Below are 20,247 nucleotides of genomic sequence, written 5' to 3'. Positions count from 1 at the left end.
TTCTCCTCTCTCAGTCTTGCTCTCCTCATCTTGTAAAACAGGGATGAGACACGAGTGGTCAACAGGTTATAATGATGATCAAATGAGCCAATGCATGTAAAAGACCCTTGTACATAGCAGACTCTCAGCAAATGTTTAACAACACAAAATTGTGGCAGGGGCCGAGCAGAGTAGGTAACAGGCAACTTCAGGAAAGTTAGGTGGTGTTTTCTTCTATTCCATTTTAAGTGTGACTATATATTTTTTTCTTCTGGCGAGGAAAAATGTGATCTTAAGTAATAATGACTGACTTTCAGTTAAATTTTTCATACCCTTTCTCCCTCATGTAATACAAAACAACATGAGCTTCTAATCTCTTTAACTCCAAAAACTGTGCCCTAGGCCACCTTCTGGTGCCTTCTGTTTTGTAACGGGCAGAACTTTGCAGGGAGCATAAAGACACCCACTGTATCATCAATATAGACAGAAATAGGCTGGGCTCAGTGGCTCACGCCTGTAATCCCACCACTTTGGGAGGCAGAAGTAGGTAGATCACAAGGTCAGGAGTTCAAGACCAGCCTGGCCAACATGGCGAAACCCTGTCTCTACTACAAAATACAAAAATCAGCCAGGCACGGTGGCAGGTGCCTGCAATCCCAGCTACTTGAGAAGCTGAGGCAGGAGAATCACTTGAACTTGGGGTTGGGGGTGGGGCGTGGAGGCTTCAGTGAGCCGAGATCACGCCACTGTACTCCAGCCTGGGTGACAGAGTGAGACTCCGCCACAAAAACAAAAACAAAAACAAAAACAAACATAGACAGAAATAAAAACCAGTGGAGACAGCTGTTGGAGGCGTCCTGAACCTTAAAAGCTAAGACTGCGCAGGGCAGTCATTCATGAGTCCAGGAAGATGGCAGCAAAGGTAGGAAAGAACTTGGGACCTTTGAAATACAGTATGAAGTCACTTTTGCCTGAGTCTTACAGAATAACATTCAAATATCACCAAGGTATACGCTGTCCTGTGGGGTCTGGTCTTGCCTCTCAGCCCCTCCACCCTCACTACCTGGGGCTGCTGGCTGGCTTCCCACTTCTAGTCACTTCGAACCTTCTCTGTGTTCGTGAACTTTGCATATGGACGTCCATTCCCCAACCTAGCCATCTTCTACTCGCCTTCAAAAACAAGTGAAAATGCTATCCTCTGAAAAGCATTTCTCCACTTTCAATGCAGTTTCTGCCTGCATGGTAGAATAATGTTCCTATTCCAACGATTTTGTCTGTCTTCACTAGACTCCAGGCTTTTGGGAGTGGGAACCAAATCTTCACCACTCTGGATCCCCAATCTGGAGCACAGTGCTTGGCGCCCAGACACAGTGATGTGTGGAAATGGGTCACTTTGAGGCTGTGAATGGATTCTGAGATCTTCAGAGCCCATGGCAGTGACTGAAGATCAGACTGCAGTTCCTTTCAACCCTGCCTACCCCTGTCATCCCCACGATGGGGCTCAAGTTGGAGAATAAGCATTGGGCCAGTAGGGGGTTCCTAGCCTGGAGGTCAAAGCAGAGACCCACAGGTAAAGATTTGCTTTACCTGATTGGGGCTGTGGAGTTCTCCAGCTTCCACCAGGCCTTGGGGGGATTTAGGTAGCGGCACCACAGTTCCCAGTCAAAGCCCTGGGCAGCCAGCGGGTACTCTTCTATTTCAAAGTTGTCATATTTGATGTTATCAAAGGACGGCGAGATGATCCGCTTCCGGTTCTCCTTGATGCGAGTGAGGACAGGTTCAGCCCTGGGCAGAGAGGAGACAGCCAGAGAGGGGGTAACCATTTCCAAGGTGGAAATATCCAGAGTAGCATCTCCCGAAGGTCCTTCCCCAGCAGAAAGAGGAAGGAAAGCCTGCCCATCTCCTCTGATGGAGAGGTGCACTGCCTTCTGGGAAGGAGCCCCTGTTCAACTTCCCGTTCCCTGAGGATTTCCCGGATGGCAAGAGGCTCCCCCACTCCATCAGCATATCCAGAGTTGAGCTGAGAGATTCTTATTCCAGCCAGCTTTGTTCCTGCTCACTTTCCCTTTCTCCATTAGAAAAAAAAAAATCAAAACTTAAAAAAGAAGAAAGAGAAGAAAGAAATAGATCTGAGGGTCCAGAAGAAGCTTTCACCTTGGGCTTTGATTTTGCTAAAATTCTATGTATCAATCTGGAGGAAAAGACAGATGAGGATGGCAGAGACTAGGAGGTGAGAACAAACCTACATCCGCCAACTATGCGATGCTGCCTTGGAATGCCAGCTATGCCACATCCACCCCCCAGAAGGGTTCCCCAACCACCCAAGGAGGGGTGGGGCATTTGGGCTTTCCCAGGGAGCCGGGAAGCCCCTGCAGGCACCAGGCGAGTAATGTGTTTGCAGACAGGAATGATAAGCTTCTCATTAATAATACATTTGGTATATAACTGTTTATTCAAATCAGCTTGAAATAGTAAGTGTCCCTCTCCTATCCTGGCCATAAATCCAAAGAAAATTCTGTTTAAATAGTCACAAATGGCAAGCAGGGACTTCAGCTATAAAAAAGGACTGTGTTGCAGCCTTAATTTGGGCCTGTTATGGCAGCATCCAGGCCAGGCTGCGTGCACGCCCTGCCTGCTGAAGTGTCCTCCTCTCCCACTCCCTGGAGGCAGAGGCTGGCACTGTGGAGTCTGGGGAGCAGAGCAGACCCCAGTGACAACAGGCATATTGATAAAAGGGTGGCCACCTACTTGCCCCAGCTACTCATGGTCATCACCAGAGCCTGTGTCTCCCAGGCCCAGGCAAAGTTACACACAGCAGGTGGCACTGTGCCCTCCAGCCCCGCAGGGAGGTCTGCATCTGCCACTCTATTCCTGGCTGGTTGCAGCCACTGGGGCCTTCTGTCTGGTCCCTTTCCCCCAGCATCTGAGCAGCTCTGACCAGAGAAAGAAAGATTTTCTTAGACAGTTTCACCATAGGGAGAATCTGAGATTACGTGCTACCTCCGATCTGGCAGTGGGAAAGCCCGGGGTACCTGTGACAACATTAGGCAATCTTCCCCCACCTTTGCCCACTTGGTGTTGGCCCTGGCTGTGAGGCTGGGCTTCTGCCTCATGTTTGGCCCAGCTCTCCTTTCCTAGGCGTTGGAACCCTGTCCTTAGCCGGGCACTCTCTTCTTTGCCCTTAGCATGTACCCTTTTCCCTGATGACTCTGCCAGCCAGAGTCACATGTGATGTCACCATGCCTATTAGGCACTGTGTGCTGACCCGTTGACCCCTGGGTACCCCCTCCCCTCTACCACACCTCAAACTCTAAAGTTCCAGCCTTGTTGCCTGGCTCACTCACACACCCACATTTCACCCATTCCCAGAATTATCTCTTAGGCTATGACCAAGATCCCAGCATGCTTTGCACTATTGGAGTCGAAGCCCTAGATCCCACTGGGACTCCTCCTCCTCTCCCAAGGGGCACTTACCAGCCCACATTGAACTCCACGTGGGCATCAAAGAGTGCCACCACAGGGGCAGTGGCCGCCCTCCAGCCGCTGACCCTGGAGCGGATGAGGCCTTCCTGCTTGCTGTGACGCACGACTTTGATGAAGCCTGGCTTCTGGCTGTTCACCTTGTCCACATATTCGGTCAGCTTCTCCTTCAGTTCCTCTGTCAGGGAGAAAATGCAGACTTAGCATGGGAGGGAGGTCAGGAGGCAGAAGGGGCAATCACAACAGTCACTCTTTTAGGGTGAACTGATCCCCAGAGAAAGGCTGGGGGGCCCATTCCCCTCCCTGTGTCTTCTTCAGTGGTCCCCGCAGTGGCCAGCACCGCTTAGTTTTGAAGGGAAACATAGAGGGGAATACAGTATTTCCTGAGGCTCAGCAATACACAGGGTCATATACACTGCACACACGGTCTATTTAATCTTCACAACAAGCCAATGGGAAAATGGTAGCTCAAAAGAATTAGTCAAGTTCTCCAGCATCATGCAGCTTGTGAGTGGCACAGTCTACTTTCAAACCATGTCTTAGTGGTCTCCATCTCCATCGGTGCTCCTATAACCCCCAGGGGAAGCTCCCTCTGCCAAGACCCCAGCCCAGGATCCACTCTCTGCCTGGATCTCCATCTTTCTAGGAAGTGGATGGCCAGGAGCTGTGCCCATGTGAACAGCTGGTGTTGGTTTGCTGCCTGTGGTCCTAGGCCTGGCTAAGCATGTGATGCCTCTGCTTTTTCAGAACTGCAAATGAGGCCTGCAGCAACAGAAACAGGCCTCAGCAGCAACCCCTGAACCCCTCAGCAAGAGAGGGCACTGCAGCTGCATTCATTATGTTTTCCACAGCAGCTAAGGCAAGAGCCCATGACAGCCCTTATAGTTGGTTGGACAGAATTCTAAAGTTCCTTTTGAACCAAGCATCCATCCCAAGGTGTGAATCCCCTCTGTCTGCCTGATGAGTGATCATCCAGCCCCTGCAGTAAAAGGGAAATCTATGCAATCCATTCCTTAGAGGGCCTCTTCAACTATTAGATGTTCTTCCTTCTTTTGACCTGAAATGCCAGGGTCCCTCAATCTTCCACTCATGAGTCCAATGGGACCTATTTTGGAGACACAGAAGACAGATCAAGTCCCTCTTTCCACATAACAACGCTTTAGAATTGAAACCCATTCTTAAGTCCTTGTTAAGGACTTCTCTAGGTCAAATAGCTTCAGTTCCTCCTTGTGTTTCCGCATATCTCACGATTTCAAATTCTCTAATCATGTTAAACTTCCCTCTAATTAAGTTAGTTTTTCTCGAACCCTTTCGTATTATGCAGAAGTTGACCTAATACTTCTAAAGTAAACTGGGCTATACAGAATAGAAGAAACAAATCACCTCCCTTAATCTAGAATCTATGTTCCTATTAATATAATCTAAAGTCACAACAACTTTGATTACTTTTGTCTCAAATTAAGCTTACTGTTAACATATACTTACAAATTATTTTTACATGGTGCTACTAAGTCAGGCCTCCTCCATCCCATCTCTGTGGATGCAGGTGCACGTGCAAGTGCTTGTGTGTGTGTGCACATATGAGTGCCTGCTTTGAGTGATAACAAAGAATCTTATGTTTACTTTTATTTAATCAGCCTTTCTAAAGATTTCCACTGTTTCTTTGGATGTCAAAATGTTTTTGTCCCCCGATTTCATTACCCAGTGGTTTTCTAATCCAGCCCTTCCAGGTTTCCAGCTTCTGCAAAAGTGATGAGGACATGGCCTTACTTGTCATTCAAGTAATCCTTTTAAACAGTGTGACTCCTGTCCTAAGCTAGGGCTGGTGGGGGCTGTCAGTGTCCTCATTCCAGCCTGGAGAAAACTTGACTGACTTCTGGGCTGCCACTGACATGCTTTATATCTCACTGCAGTCCATACGAAGATGACCTCAAGATCTCTGAATCTTGAGGTCTGCAGCTGCCTGAAGAGGCCACTGTCCCACAAATGTCAGGACGTTGGCCATGGAGCAGCATAACTCAGTGTGTCTCACACTTACAAGGCCTTCAAGCACCGTTGCCAGGAGGCTTCTTAAAACATTTACTGTTTTATCACTTCCAAGGTCCATTCCTCATATATCCTTTTTGAAAAATTTAAATAGAGCTCATAAAGTCTGATATTTGGGTTTTTGATGGGGGCAGTTAAGTGCTGAGTGCACAGAATTTGGAGTGAGAAGTGGGCTAGTACCAAATGGCCTGACATAAATTCCCACCCTTCCCCATGAGAGAGATACCTGTCCCCTTCTCTGCCTCCTCAACCCTCAGGTGAGGCTCCTGCCAATTGACTCCTGTCAATACCTACTGTGACTAAGGTATTGATGGGAGGAGGCTGAGGACGATTGCTACCAAATGGTCTCCCATGAATTTCACCTCTCCAAATTCACATCCTTGTGTGGCCGCCTCACACACTGAGTCTGAGCTGGACTTTGACACAGCAAGACACAGCAGGAGGGACCCTGTGCAAGTTCCAGCCTTTTGCTTTTGCTCTCTTGCTGCCCTAACTAAGGAAGCTCCAGCCCAGTCATTTAGGCCACCCCACAAAGGCCCCAGACAGGTGAGTGAGGCCCTCGTGGATCCTTCAGCCCCAGTCGGGCCACCAGCTGATTGCAACTGACCAGGAGAGCCATTGTGTAGAGCAGAGACAGGCTGCCCAGTGATCCCAGCCTTTATTGCAGGATTCTGGGCCAATGGATGGTGGTTGTTTCACACCATAACTTCTGGAATGGTTTGTTATACACAATGGCTATAATAAACATTGTCTATTGTTCTGGTCTGGTGCTGGGGTTAAAATAAGGTTGTGAACTCCTGATGCACAGGAAATGCAGTCAGAGGAAGAATGAGCTTTGAGGGGTGGTAGCAAGAAATGAAAATCTTTGCTTCCTATAGGAGCTACTTGCCCCTTTGTACCTCTGAGCTCTGTCAACACTGAGCTGGAGTAAAGGCTTCTGGTGGACCAGATAGTAAAAAATTCCATCCCCAGTCAGCTGCATCCCAAACATGTGCTGCTGATTAGAAGAGGGAATTCTCTTAGCCCCAACCAAACAACTGCTATCCAAAAAAGAAAACGAAGAAGAAAAAAAAATGCCTTGAAATACCCTAGATGATACTGCCTCTGTCTTTGTAAAGTACCTTTACTTAATTAGGTTTTCACGTTTTCTTTCCATCTTTGTTAGGTGCCAAAGCAAGAAAGAACTATCTCAAAAGTACTTGTGCATCGACTGGAAAACTGTTTTCCAAGACACTGCCCATTGTATACTATATATATTGACTATTAACTATTGTATATACACATAAACAAACACACATGCATGTTCACATATAATATCTCTCAGAACTTCTTAGCTCCAAAGATTGTGTTTTTGGAGTTGAACTTGTGTTTTTTCTTACATCCAAACACAAGTACCCAGCCCATCATATTTGCCTTCTTGCTAAGGCTGCCAGGAAGCTCAAAGACAAATATAATGACTAATCACAAAGATTTTATCAGGATTTTTGCTGCCCTATCTTTGCTAAACCTTTGATTTTCTGGTTCAAATTTAAAACCTGATTGACTTTTACCTTTTCTTCCCTATGCAAGCTATCTTTGATTGATTTTTAATTTCTATAAATAATATTTAATAAAGTATCTTGGTGGGTTAGGACAGGAGCATAATTGTGGAAGGAAAAGGGAAGGTATATTTTGTGCTTGTTTTAATGTGTTGGAGAAAGAGGAGGCAGGGAGTCTGCTTGCTGTGATTCAGATCTAGAGTCAATGTGGAGCTGTCAATAGCCCATGTTGACAGAGAAATACAATTTGCACCCTGCGTGGGGCCAGGTGTCATCCTGCTTATGTTGCTACTTCAGCGCTCTCCTACTGTCCACAAATCCCTGATCTCCTGACATCGGAGGGACCTCTGTAAACCAGCACTACCAGAAGCAGTGATGAAGCACCACTCACTCCTGGGAGGTCACAGGCCACTCTCCACATCCCCACAGTTAGCCTCCTCTCAGGGTCTGCTCAGGGCAGGCTGCTTGCCAGCTCTCATTTCTTCAGACTTAGATGCCAAGGAAACACGGGGGATTCACCAGTGTGGTCAAACAGAGCCCTTCTCCCCTCCTCATCTATCCCCTTCCACTGCTTCTATAAAAAGTGGTTGGCTCCACAACTACTAGCAGGCTGAGCCAGAAAGGTCTGGCATAGAGGCTGTTAATCTGATTTAAGCACTTAATGGGACACTCTGATCTCATGCATAAAGGAAACTAAAGGATCTGAAAGTTGATGCCTAATGGGGCTTTGCTCTTTGGAAGGCAGGTGCACAGGCATTTTGTAAAACTGCCTTCCTAGGCTTGCTGTAGAGAACTGGGCAGAGTTCCTCATCTCTCCCTCAAGGTTCAGATGAGCATTTCACACATCTTCTCTAGGTTTTGTGGACATAGAAATGAAGGGAGAGTTCACTCATTCATTCATTCATTCAACAAATATTGAGCACGTACAGATATGATTTGACTCTGTGTCCCCACTGAAATCTCATCTCGAATTGTAATCTCCACATGTCAAGGTGATTGCATCATGGGGGCAGTTTCCCCCACGCTGTTCTCATGATAGTGAGTGAGTTCTCACGAGATCTGATGGTTTTAAAGTGTGGCACTTCCCCTTGCACTCGCTCACACTTGCTCTCTCTCTCTCTCGTTCTCTCTCTCTCTCTCTCTCTCTGTCTCTCTCTGTCTCTCTCTCCTGCCACCTTGTGAAGAAGGTGACTGTTTCTCCTTCACCTTCTGCCATAATTGTAAGTTTCCTGAGGCCTCCCCAGCCCCCAGTCATGTGGAACTCTGAGTCAATTAAACCTCTTTTCTTTATAAATTGCCCAGTCCCAGGTAGTTTTTTATAGCAGTGTGAGAATAGACTAATACACTTACTGTTAGTCCTTTCATGGAACAATAATCTTTGGCATGCCTTGATCATACCTCAACAAGGTACTGATCTAGTTGCTGTGATTATAACTGTAAACAAGACAGTCTGCAATGGACGGAGTGTTTATTTATTCCCAAAATTGATTATGTTGAAATCCTAACCCCCAATGTTATGGTATTAGGAGATAGGGCCTCTGGGAGATTAATTAGGCCATGAGGGTGGAGCTATTATCTTAGCCTGTTTTGTAGTGCTATAACTAAGAATACCTGACACTGAGTACTTTACAAAGAGCAGAAATTTATTTCTTCACAGTTCTGGAGCCTGGGAAGCCCAAGATCAAGGTGCTAGCATTTGGTGTCTGGTAAGGGCCTTCTTGCTGTGTTCTCAAGTGGCAGCAGGCAGAGGGCAAGCTAGCCTAAAGCTTCAAGAATCATCTTTTTAAAAAGCCTTAATCTCATGAACAAGGAAGCAGCCCTCATGACCTACTCACCTCTGAAAAGGCCACACCTCTTACTACTTTCACAGTGGTAACACCTAAATTTTGCAGGGGAAATACTTGAACCACAGCAGCCCTCATAAATGGGATTAGTGCATTTATAAAAGGGGCTCCAGGGAGCGCTCTTCTCCTCTTTCTGCCATGTGAGTATGCAATGAAATGTGAGCAGTCTGTGACCTGGAAGAGGGCCCTCAACAGGACCTGACCATGCCGGCACCCTGATCTCAGACCCCCAGCCTCTGAAACTGAGATAAAAAACGTCTGTTTTTATAAGCCACTCAGTCTGTGGGACTTTGTTATAGCAGCTCAAACTAAGACACAGCCCTTATAGAATTTCCATGCTACTGGATGTCTAAAAGGCATGTGGTAGGAGAGACACAGGAATTGAGTATTGGTCCATTTGTGTAGCTATAAAGGAATACCTAAGGCTGGGTAATTTACAAAGAAAAGAGGTTTATTTGGCTCATGGTTCTGCAGGCTTTGTAAGAAGCGTAGTGTCAGCATTCACTTCAGGTGAGGGCCTCAGGCTGCTTCCACTAACAGTGGAAGGGGAGGGGGAGCCAGGATGTGCAGAGATCACATGGTAAGCAAGGAGGCAAGAGAGAGTGGGGAGGCACCAGGCTGTTTATATCAGCTCTTATGGGAACCAGTAGAGGGAAAACTCACTCATTCTCCCCACCATCCCAGGGAGGGCATTAATCTAGTCATGAGGGATCCACTCCCATGACCCAAATGCCTACCATTAGGCCCAACCTCCACCATTGAGGATCAAATTTTAACATGAGATTTGGAGGGGACAAACATCCAACCTATAGCAGAGAGGGAGAGGAAGTAGGAAATGCTGTGGAGTTACCATCTACAGAAGTAGTTGTCAATCAGTTCAGGGGAAGATTTGGGGCATGAATACCCCATGGGTGAGTTGAATCGTATCCCCTTAAATTCATATGCTGAAACCCTAAACCCTAATACCTCCGAATGAGACCTTATTTGGAAATAGGGTCATTGCAGATATAATTAGTTAAGATAAGATCATACTGCAGTGGGATAAGATCCTAATCCAGTATGACTGGTATCCTTATAAAAAGAGTAGATCTGGATGCAGACTGAGGGAGGAAGTCATGTGAAGAGGAAGGCAGAGACTGGAGTGATGCATCTCTAAGCCAAGGCCTGCCAAAGATGGCCAGCAAAGCACCAGAAGCTAGGAGAGGGGCATGGAACAGATTCCCCCTCATAGTCCTGCTGGCACCTTGATTTCAGACTTCTAGCCTCTAGAAGCATGAGAAAATGTCTGTTGGTTAAGCCACCCAGATGGTGGTACTTTCATTACAACAGACATAGGAAATGAGTATAACCCAGCTTCCTCACTTCTCAGGTGGGATGACACTGCAGAGTCTCCGAGTCTCCTGGTGGTTCCCAGGATGATGGAGTCCAGGTCCCCACAGCAGTCATGTCATTGATGCCCATGGTATTAGCTTTCTTCTCTTCTCTGTCTCCCATCCCCACTCTCTCATCAGTTTTCTAGGATCATCTACCAGATAAATGGCTTGGCCCCAAATCTTTTCTCAGGATCTCCCTGGCTTCTGGGAAAGCCAAACTAAGACAGTTGTACATTCCAACTCACCATGGGTCCCACCAATTGCTTCACACTTGCCTGGTTCTTGAAAGCATTACATTTTCAACTCTTGACCTATACGCATAATGTGTATGGATGTGTGTATGATGGCTTAAATTCAAAATATTGACCCTATTTCTCTCTTTTTTCAATCTCTGCATTAATTGGATAAAAGAAAAAACAGTAAATACAGTATACTAGCCATTATTCTAAGTATTTGGTATATGTTATCTCATTTAATCATTTCAACAAACCTAGGATATAGCTCCTATTATTATCATTCTATTTTGAAGACAAGGAAATTAAGGCACAAAGTGATCCAGGTAGCAAGTGGTGGAGACAGGATTTAAATCCAACTAGGCTGTCCCCAGAGTCCATATACTCCACCTCTACACTCTATCCTGCCTCCCAAGAATAAGAAGCTGGCCTGCATAAGAATCAGCTTGTTTAAATCATAGGCTCCAGAGCACCATCCCAACAAAGAGTCTGATTCAATAGATCTGGGGTGGGACCAGAGAATCTGAATTTCATACAAGGATCTCCTGGTGAGATTCTGATGGATTGGCCAACCTTGGTTACAACTGAAATAAAATGGTGGGCTTTAAAATGGAGTAGAAAAAGGCATCTCCTCCCAAATATGTGTGGTTCCAGCCCTTAACAGAAGGACGTAAATGCAGTCTGAAAAAGGCTTCCTCACACCTGCCCAGGTAGTTTTTCTCTTCATTCTTCCAAACTCACTGGCTCCATCTTGCTGCCCTCAGTTGTGGGTCCTTCCCTTTACAGCTGCTTTTCGTTTCTCTGTATGACCATCTTTGGGTCTTATGTTTTAGACTGTCCCCTGTCATTTCCCAGCTGTCACTTCAAATCAATCCATCCTTTATTCATTCACTCAACAATGATATATTATGCACATATGATGTGCACCACTTAAGACCCTCACCTCGTTACCACCATGCAAACAATATTTATAGCTAATGCTTATTCATTTAGTTTATCAGGTGTTGGGGACTGTTCTAAACATGGCTTTTTGTCCCACGTTGGCCACACCCCTCCTTCTTAGCTCAATGCTGTTCCTCAAAGCCCAGCCTGGATTATAGCTTTGCCACCCCATGCCTCCAGTTGCCCAGGAGGGGAGTGTGAACACCCCACCCACACCCCCACTAATCCACCTCCCACTGACAAGTGCAATTGATTGCTTGTCTCCAGTGGTGCTAATTTAAAGATTAAAAGTGTGTTTACTCCTTTCCAAGTGAAAAGTGGCTTGTCTTCTTCAGATCAGAAGATTTACTGGCTTTCCTCTGAAGCCATTTAGGGCCACTGAAACACAAATGCTATGCCAACACATTTTAAAAGAGAGATTATTTATAAGGATGCAATGGTTGTCAAACCTAGCTGATCATCCACATCACATCAAGTGGAAAGCTAAAAATTAAATAAAGACAGATGTCACCGTCCCCACCTCCATGGAGAATCTGGAGTCGGGGCTCAGGACTCAGATGGTTCTGCTGATGAATGATGGTGAGGCTGACTTGGGCACCTGGGATCCCAGAGAGCTCCGGGCAGCATCGCTGTGTGTATTCCTCTGTCTTGAAGATCACTCCAGACAAGCTTTGCAGTTTACAAATGTCTTCCCCGAGGTTCATTCTTCTGTCTGCTACACTTAACAGCTACACTTCTGTCCAGCTCATTTAATAGCTACACTTGTTCAAAGTCGATTGATACTAAAGGAGATTTGGAATGGCCTTAAATAGTTCCCTTACTCAGGCTACAGGGTTCAGGTACACAGTGTTATAATCTTCCTGGGAAGCTGCAAGCATTAATTTAGCCTTATCAAGTTACAGAAAGTCCCAGATTTACCACCTAATAGGCCCCACCCATCTGTTTTAAAGTCTACTCTTTGGTGTCACAGCAGGGCATTCATGGCCATCAAAACCCGTAAGGAATATGCACTCCAAATTTAGCAGGGTTTCCAAAGCCAGGCTCTCAAAACCCACAAACAACCTCTTATCAGTGCCAAAATGGCTTATTCTCCCTAAGATGTTGTATCCTGTAAAAAAAAAATGGTCAAAACTGGTCTCTGAAGATGACTGTGGCAGGTGATAGAAAAATGTTTACCTGGCCAGTTAGGAATGTGTTGGGTTCTAACCAAAGTTTAACGCAGTCTCCCTTTCTTCCTCTCTCTCTCAAATTAAGACAAAAATACAACAAACAAAAAACCTTGATTTCTAATGTTTGCCACTGCCTGTGGTATAAATGCTTCCACCATTGCTGATTTCGGGCTACCAGCCTGACGCTACTGAGTCTGAGTTGGGAAGAGATGTGCAGAGTTGGGTGAGGATGGGCATGATGAGCTCGGATAGTCCAGGTCAGCCCCAGCGCTGGTCTAACGCTCAGGGCCAAAAGGCTGCAGTCCTGCAGCCCTTCCCCTACACGACATGATGTGTGCTGTGCTCAGCACTTCAAATCAGTCCATCCTTTATTCATTCACTCAGCAATGATATATTACGCACATATGGTGGGCACCACTTAAGACCCTCACCTCGTTACCACCCTGCAAACAATATCTATAGCCAATGTTTATTTAGTTTATCAGGTGCTGGGGACTGCTCTCAACCTGCTTTATATATTACTCACTCAGAACTCTCAGCAACCACAATGCTACTCAAGGTAGGTAGCATGACTATTTCTCTTCCATAGATTAGGAAACACAGCACAGAGAAGCTAAAGGATTTGCTTGGTGTCACAGAGCTAGAAGATGGTAGAGCTGAAAAGCAAATCCAGGCAACCTGAAGATATAACTTCATTATTATCTTCAAATGGCAAATGGGAAAAAATCAAGGATGAGAGACTTTAAAGAACATAGTCCAAGTAACAGAGAAGGTAAGGAAGAAGCAGGATTCAAACTCAGGCCTGCCTGCCTCTGAAGACTTGGCTCTTTTCCAGTCTGTCCAGCAGCCTTCCGAAGGAGTCAGCATCTTAGGCACAATAGAAGTTCTTCCCCTAGGGCCATAACTCTGCGCTCTCTATTCGTCCACCTTGAGTAATTTAGCAGATGGGAATGAGAATAATGAACTAATAGAAGTCAGTGTCTTCGCTGACTAAATGACCTTGGCAAAGGTCCAGCTCGCCTTTGTACTTCCTGGGGCTGTGTGAGGAGGAAACTCCTGTAAAGTAAAGGTGGGGCAATGGACCAAACACTGTGAAATTACTTACAGGGCAGGAACTACTCCTGCTACTCTGAGGAGGGTGTGCAGCAGGAATCACAGGACTTATTAAAAATGCCATGATGGGTGACTGATGTCAGCTGTGTCCAGGCAGGAGTGGACGCTGCTCCAGCCCCAGCTCCTCCAGCTTAGGAGTACTGAGAAGAGTCCTCCCATGAGCTTCTAGGGAGGGTGTGCCAAGAACTCAAAGCCCTGGGAATTGCTGGCAAATAGTGTTTAATAGCAGGTGATATCAGAACTGAGAACGAGCTGTGTGGACATCCCACTGTGCAAAGGGAATTCCAGAAGGCCCAGGCCCAGGTCTTCTTACCCTATGTGTGAGCACTCAGGAAGGTCCAGTGACCCTTGGCAGTTAACCCAGAGGCCAACTTGAATTTTGGTGCTGGCTTCTCCTTTTGTGCAAGGCTTAGAGTTTAGAATGCTGCTGAACTCAAAAATTTGATGATCCTAAAATCTCATGACTGAGATCCCAAGAGTTGATGATTTTGAATCCAAAATTTCAAAATTCTAGAATTCTTAGAGTCTCTGATTCTTAAATACTAACTCCCAGGATTCTGAGATCCCATGAGTCTAAGCTCCTGTAAATGCCAGAGTAATCACTCTAGGGTGTGCTCACCACCATCCTACCCCCAGTCCCCACCACCAATTGTTGATGGCTTACGAGGTCAAACATCCTGGTCCGGCCTTCCCTGCAAGACTCTGTGCTCGTATTTCTCCCAAATGCACTAAGCTCAGTCTTGCCAGAGTGCCCTTGAACTACCTGCTACCTCTGCCTGGCGCATTCTTCTCACCTCCCCTGACCCAGTTCAGCTTCTGTTCCTCACCTGCAGCTCTAGAAGGGGACTGGTTTTTCCTTGGGGCACAGACACAGGGAACTAGAAAACATATACCAGGCAACCAGTGAGGGCCAACCTCAGGCCCTGAGCTCCAGCTCCTGCCAGGGCAGCTCCAAGCATCCTCTGAGGGAAGAGTTAAGACTCCCACAGGCTGTATGTCAGCTCCGTACTTCTGCAAATCACCGCTGCTCAGGCTGTGTGACCAGCGGCCTCACCCTGGCTGATTCACGACTCAAGAGACCTGGCGGGCTTCACACATGTATTTATACCCCAGCCCGATCTTGTCAGTACGGAGGTGGAAGGCCCTTTTTCTCTGCTTCAAAACACCTTCCAGCAATGGATTCTCAAAGGGAGGGGTTCCATGAAGGACCAGTGACAAAGCAGAACCCAGGTGTTCTCCTGCCCTTCTCATTTTTCTTTCTTTATTGAAATATGTCAAGTAGAGCAGTAGGAACAGAGGCTTAAGGGAGAGACAGGCCTCAATGTAATCCCCAGCTCTGCCATTTACCATGACTTTGGGCATAAGACTTAAACTCTCTGAGCCTCAGTTCTCTCCTCTACCTCTTTGGGTCGCTGTGGAAATCCACAAGACAATGCCTGGCATGTTGTGAGTGCTTCACAGCTGGTGCCATTACCTACTCATCAGTCTGAACTCTTTTGCTCCCTTCCTCCTTTCCAAAGGAAGGTCCCTAGGGCAGGCGCAAGCTCTCACCCTCTGTCCTGCATTTCTGAGAAAGCCAGCCCTGCAGCAAACTGCCCTGGGACTTCCCCAGGCGCAGGACACAGTTGCTGCTCCTCAAGGGCCACTTACCACCTAGCCATTCCAATTCAATTTCCAACCCCTTCCCGTCTCAACCTGCATCTGTTTATTTAACAGCCCCTTAACAGTGATTTCTATGTGCAAGGTACTCCTAAGATCTTTATTTGTATTGCCACTTAGCCCTTATGATCCCTCTATTAGGTAAGTACTACTAGTAACCCATTTTATAGATGAGAAAACTGAAGTGTGGTTAAATAATTAGCAAGTGGTAGAGCCTATATTCCAAGTTCAGCACTTTGGCTCCAAATTCTGTGCTCTTAATACATTTCTACTGGACCAAGGGCAAGAGGGAGCACCCACCCAGGCTTTGTGCTAGGCCCTTACAAATGTCATGCCAGCCTCACTTTCTGATTTAAGGCAGATGAAAAAATAAAGGAAGGCTAATGCTATCTTTTTTCTCATTCACTGCAATCCCCTGGGGCAGAAACCTTTATATTCTTAGGCCCATCCTACAAATAAGCAAAATGAGGCTAGGAAGAGGGGACCAGGGTATTTATATATCGATCCCAGCAGACATTGGTTAAGGACTGCTCCAGGGGCAGGTTAAGTTCCAACACATCCAGCCTGTTCTGTGCAAGGCAAAGCAATGTTCCAGGATTTTGAAGAAAGTCCCCAGGTAAAGAGAAGCAGGTATCTGGGCAACTGGAAGCGCTGTGCACACCTAAGAGGTAAGGCCAGAGCCACACCCCAGCCCTGACAGATCTGCTACATCGAGCCTGGCACATGGCAGAGGTGCTACAGGCATGTGTTTCGTTTTCATAAGCATGTATCACAAGAATGAATGAGTGCATGAGTCATGTCTTGGCTCAATGCTTTCTAATGACCAACATTTAAACGCCTCCAGGAAGACTTTAGTACTGTTTTCCTTTGGTTTCCTCTGCCCTTTGGCCCTGTATCCCTCACTGTGCTGATGCATTGAATGTTCCACTGGACTGTGAGCTCCTTGAGGAGGGACCTACGGTTTTACCCTTCTCTGTATCCAGAGAGCCCAGCTGGAGCCTGGCATTCAATAGAGGTTTATTGACTCCATGGATTCATGGCACGTGGAACAGAAATCCTCAAAGGTTTTGAGGACCTCTCTGGAAAATACCAAGAAAGAAGCTGATGGACCCACTGGTAAGCCTCAGAACTACCTTGAAGTTAAAAAGTCACCATTTAACCTGTAACCCCAGTACCTTGGGAGGCCAAGGCAGGCAGACCACCTGAGGTCAGGAGTTCGAGAGCAGCCTGACCAACATAGAGAAACCCTGTCTCTACTAAAAATACAAAATTAGCCAGGCGTGGTGGTACATGTCTGTAATCCCAGCTACTCGGGAGGCTGAGGCAGGAGAATCGCTTGAACTCGGGAGGCAGAGGTTGCAGTGAGCCAAGATCACCGCTGCACTCCAGCCTGGGCAACAAAAGCAAAACTTCGTCTCAAAAAGAAAAAAGAACAAAAGTCACTGTTTATGTGGAACCTACTTTCTGAAGTTTTCAGCACTTGGCACAGGTTCTGACACATGGTGAACATGGGCTCACCAGGTTTGTTTCACACACAATCCCTATTCAATCCTTTCGGGACTCTGCAAGTTCAACAGCATTACAGACAGTTTTTTAAATTTTATTTGTAATTATCATGGATACTATTATTACGGATACTATACTATTAGCCATTCTAACATAAGGAAATGGAGGCTGAGCAACGCTAAGATGTTTTCCTAAAGTCATATGGCTAAGGACAGCAGGCTCCATCCCAGGGATCATGGGGCAGGTCAGTCAGACTTTGCCATCTTTCCTCCTAAATGTCCCTGCCGACCTCTCTTACAACCTCTGTATGCTCAGTCCCCGAGGGTCACTGAAACAAGAGTAGAAAGCATGAGAAGGCAGGGCAGGGCCTGTCCAGACAATGGGAGCAGGCAGTCCAGCAGCAAAGTGGGTGGGGCCAACCGTCAGTTTGGGGACACCCAGCCTCAGACTTGAAACAGCAGCCATGGGGTCTGGGTGTGGGGTAGGCCAGCACTGCCCCCCAAGACAAAACCTTTCTTATCAGCCCTGGGGTTGCTGATGGGACTGGAAGGGATTGGTATTGAGGGAGACTCTTAAATCCAGGCTTTGGTCCCAGGTGGGCCACCGTCCGTGCTCCCGGGATCCTAAATGGGCTGAGAGTTTACTAACTGCTTGAGTCTGGTTTGAGGCTGCTGCTAGATCCCAAATGTAGAAAAACAAACTGACTTCTGGAAACTTTATGTATTTTTATGTTTGTTTGCTTTTAAGCACAGAGTCTAAGGCTAAAGGCATGCCCTTGCCAGCTTTCCACATGAACTGCCAATATCAGCCTGTTCCTAAGCCCCTGCCCAGGCCATGTGGGCTTCCTTGCTCTCCTTGCATATGCTTTTCTCTTCCTTTAAAGCCACCAAAGGCAGAGACCCAGGTCCTTGAGATGCTATCAGAATGCCAGACATGGGCTGCCAGTAGAGGAACATCAACAGCTAGCTCAGAGACACCAGGACAGGTGGGATGGACAACCTACCTCACTCAGGAGCTGCCCTCCAAAGACTGCCAAAGACTGTCAGCCCATCTTCTCACTGTGCCTTTCAGCATTATTGATTTTTTCCACATCCCTCTATTTCAGGAACATACGTCATCACAGTCCTCTCATGAGATTTAGTTTAGAAAACTCAAGAAATATTACTTCCCTGATAGATATGCCCCCAAATATCAAAAATATTGCTCCTTCTCACTTCATGTCCTGTTTGTGTTCCTTTCATTCATGTGTTCAACTGGTGGATATTTACTAAGCACTGAGCGTGCAGCAGGCCTCACGCTAAGTGGTGGAGATGGGGAGTAAGTCAGTATCCACCTCTTAAGAAACTCATAGTTTAGTGGGAAGAAAGAATTAAACCAGTAACTTGAATGCATTGAAATATGTTCTAAAAGTGGTTGTCACAAGGTGCTATGGAAATACAGTGCGGGATGTGACAACCTCTGCAGGGGCTCCAGGGCAAGTTTTACAGAATGTTACTTGCATTTGTCTCAATGGATGGATGAAGGGGCTTTCCTAGGAGGATAAAGGGGGCATTAAAAAACCATCACAGGCAGAAAAACAGAATGAATAAAGGCTAGAAGGATGAATGTGCATGACATGCTTGGGAAGGAGTAACAGATGTGGGCTATGGCTGAGTGTAGGGACACAAATTCAATTTGGGAGAGGAGGTTAGACAAGTGAGTGGTAGAGAGATTGAGAGGGCCTTAGAAGATGGGCCAAAAAAAAACCATTAGGAAGTCATAAGGAAGCTTTGTTTAGATTCCTCCCACCTAAAGGTCTCCAAGAGATGAACTGAAATGTCAGGAAGAACTTTTCATCAATTTCTTAATTAAAAACTCTACTGTAGCAGCAGAAGGAACTGGCCCACTCTAGAAACCTAAGGAGGGGAGCTTTTTGTTTTATGTTGTTCCCCTCCAAATAACACAAGTCATGGGCTCCTCACTAAAGCTCCAAGCCTTAATCATGGCCACACTGGGTCTCTAACAAGGGCCCTGGCCCAATGCTTGAGACAGCATCCAGGACAGGGATAGATGAAATCAGAGGTGGTACTGACAGGCTGGGCCTTATCCTCTGCCCCCATTCTTGATCCCTTCCTGACTACATCCTGGCTTTCCCTGGCACTGTAATGGGTTCCTCACTTCCCCTGGACATTGTGAGTTAGCGTAGCCAGGCCTGATGCTCTCACCATGGAAATGACTCATAGACCACCCAGGTGAGAGGCTGGGCTGGCCTGGCCAGGAAGCAGGGTCTGACATGCTGTTAGGGACCCAGTCTGAAGACAACTCAGCACACAGACTCAGCCCTGCAGTATCAGGCAGAGTTGATCTCCAGCTTCAGAACTGGGGTTATCATCTTTCCTGAATATTCATTCACTCATTCAGCAAAAATGTGGATGACACAGTGCCAGGCACCCATCCTCAAGTAAAGTTCAGGCTCTGTCAACCTGAGCCTTGTGAGGTCCCACAGTTGGAACGTTGGGCATGGCTGGGGTCCCCATGCCTCTGTGACAAGTTTACAATGCTACTGGCCCAAGACAGCCACAGAGGACAGCCTGGTGATTGGTAATGAAGTGATCGTGTCCAATCAGGAGCAGGGGAGCCGAGAGGAAACAGGAAGAAGAAAAGGAGACAGGTGGCCTTGGCCTGCTTCAGTGCTCACTGTGTGACAGGGCCTGTGCTTCATCTGTATCAGCCCATTTAATCTGCATATGTAGCAGGACCCGTGCTAGGGGCTTCACCCACATTTGCTCATTTAGTCTTCACAATGATCCCATGAGATGGGGAAACTGAGACCCAGAACCTATAAGGATGGTGAGGAGGCAACGTCAGGGACCTCAGGGAGCTTCAGGTGTTCCTATGTGAGGCAAGGGCCAATTGATGTGTGGCAAATACAAGTGGCCACTGCACTTGAAAGGAAGGTGAATGAACCTAGAAAACCACTTTCAACAAGGTATCTCCCTGCAGAGTGGAGGGAATGATGCAAAGAAAAGAGAGAAGGAAGGAGGCCCAGTGGGAGAAAGACCAGCAGGACAGAAACAGCAGCAGAGCCGAAATGAAGAAAGGGGACCTCACTCTGGATGAAGGAAGATGGCATGAAGGATGGAGAGCAGGTTCTGAAACGCTGGGGAAACAGGAGGGGAAAGCTAGACCTTCTGTAGGCAGAGCACACTGACCATGACCACGATGCAAATGTCAACTAATTAAAAAGAGATTCCCAGAACCAGTGGGCACAAGGACAGCTGTTCCTGGCTACTGCTAAGTGGTGGAGATGGGGAGGGGAGGGGGAAGGAGGACACAGCCAGGTGGGAGAGGTTCCAGTTTCCTGGGGTACAACTGAGCCTTACCCA

General features: G+C 46.8%; 1 protein-coding gene across 3 annotated transcripts in view; it reads right to left on the bottom strand.

Moving 5' to 3' along the window:
• Nucleotides 1–20,247, bottom strand: part of GALNT18 (polypeptide N-acetylgalactosaminyltransferase 18) — a 365,529-nt gene that overhangs the window by 107,024 nt on the left and 238,258 nt on the right. For all 3 annotated transcript variants that reach the window (XM_050757416.1, XM_050757417.1, XM_050757418.1), the window contains exons 4-5: nucleotides 3,454–3,637; nucleotides 1,567–1,764 (exon numbers count right to left, since the gene is read on the bottom strand). In XM_050757416.1, the coding sequence (XP_050613373.1) occupies nucleotides 1,567–1,764; nucleotides 3,454–3,637 (382 nt within the window). The remainder of the gene's footprint in view (nucleotides 1–1,566; nucleotides 1,765–3,453; nucleotides 3,638–20,247) is intronic.

This window comes from Macaca thibetana, chromosome 14 (assembly GCF_024542745.1).
Source record: "Macaca thibetana thibetana isolate TM-01 chromosome 14, ASM2454274v1, whole genome shotgun sequence".
NCBI classification, from domain to species: Eukaryota; Metazoa; Chordata; class Mammalia; order Primates; family Cercopithecidae; genus Macaca; species Macaca thibetana.
The sequence above is the reverse complement of the archived record's forward strand: the minus strand, read 5'-3'. Positions and strand labels throughout refer to the sequence as shown.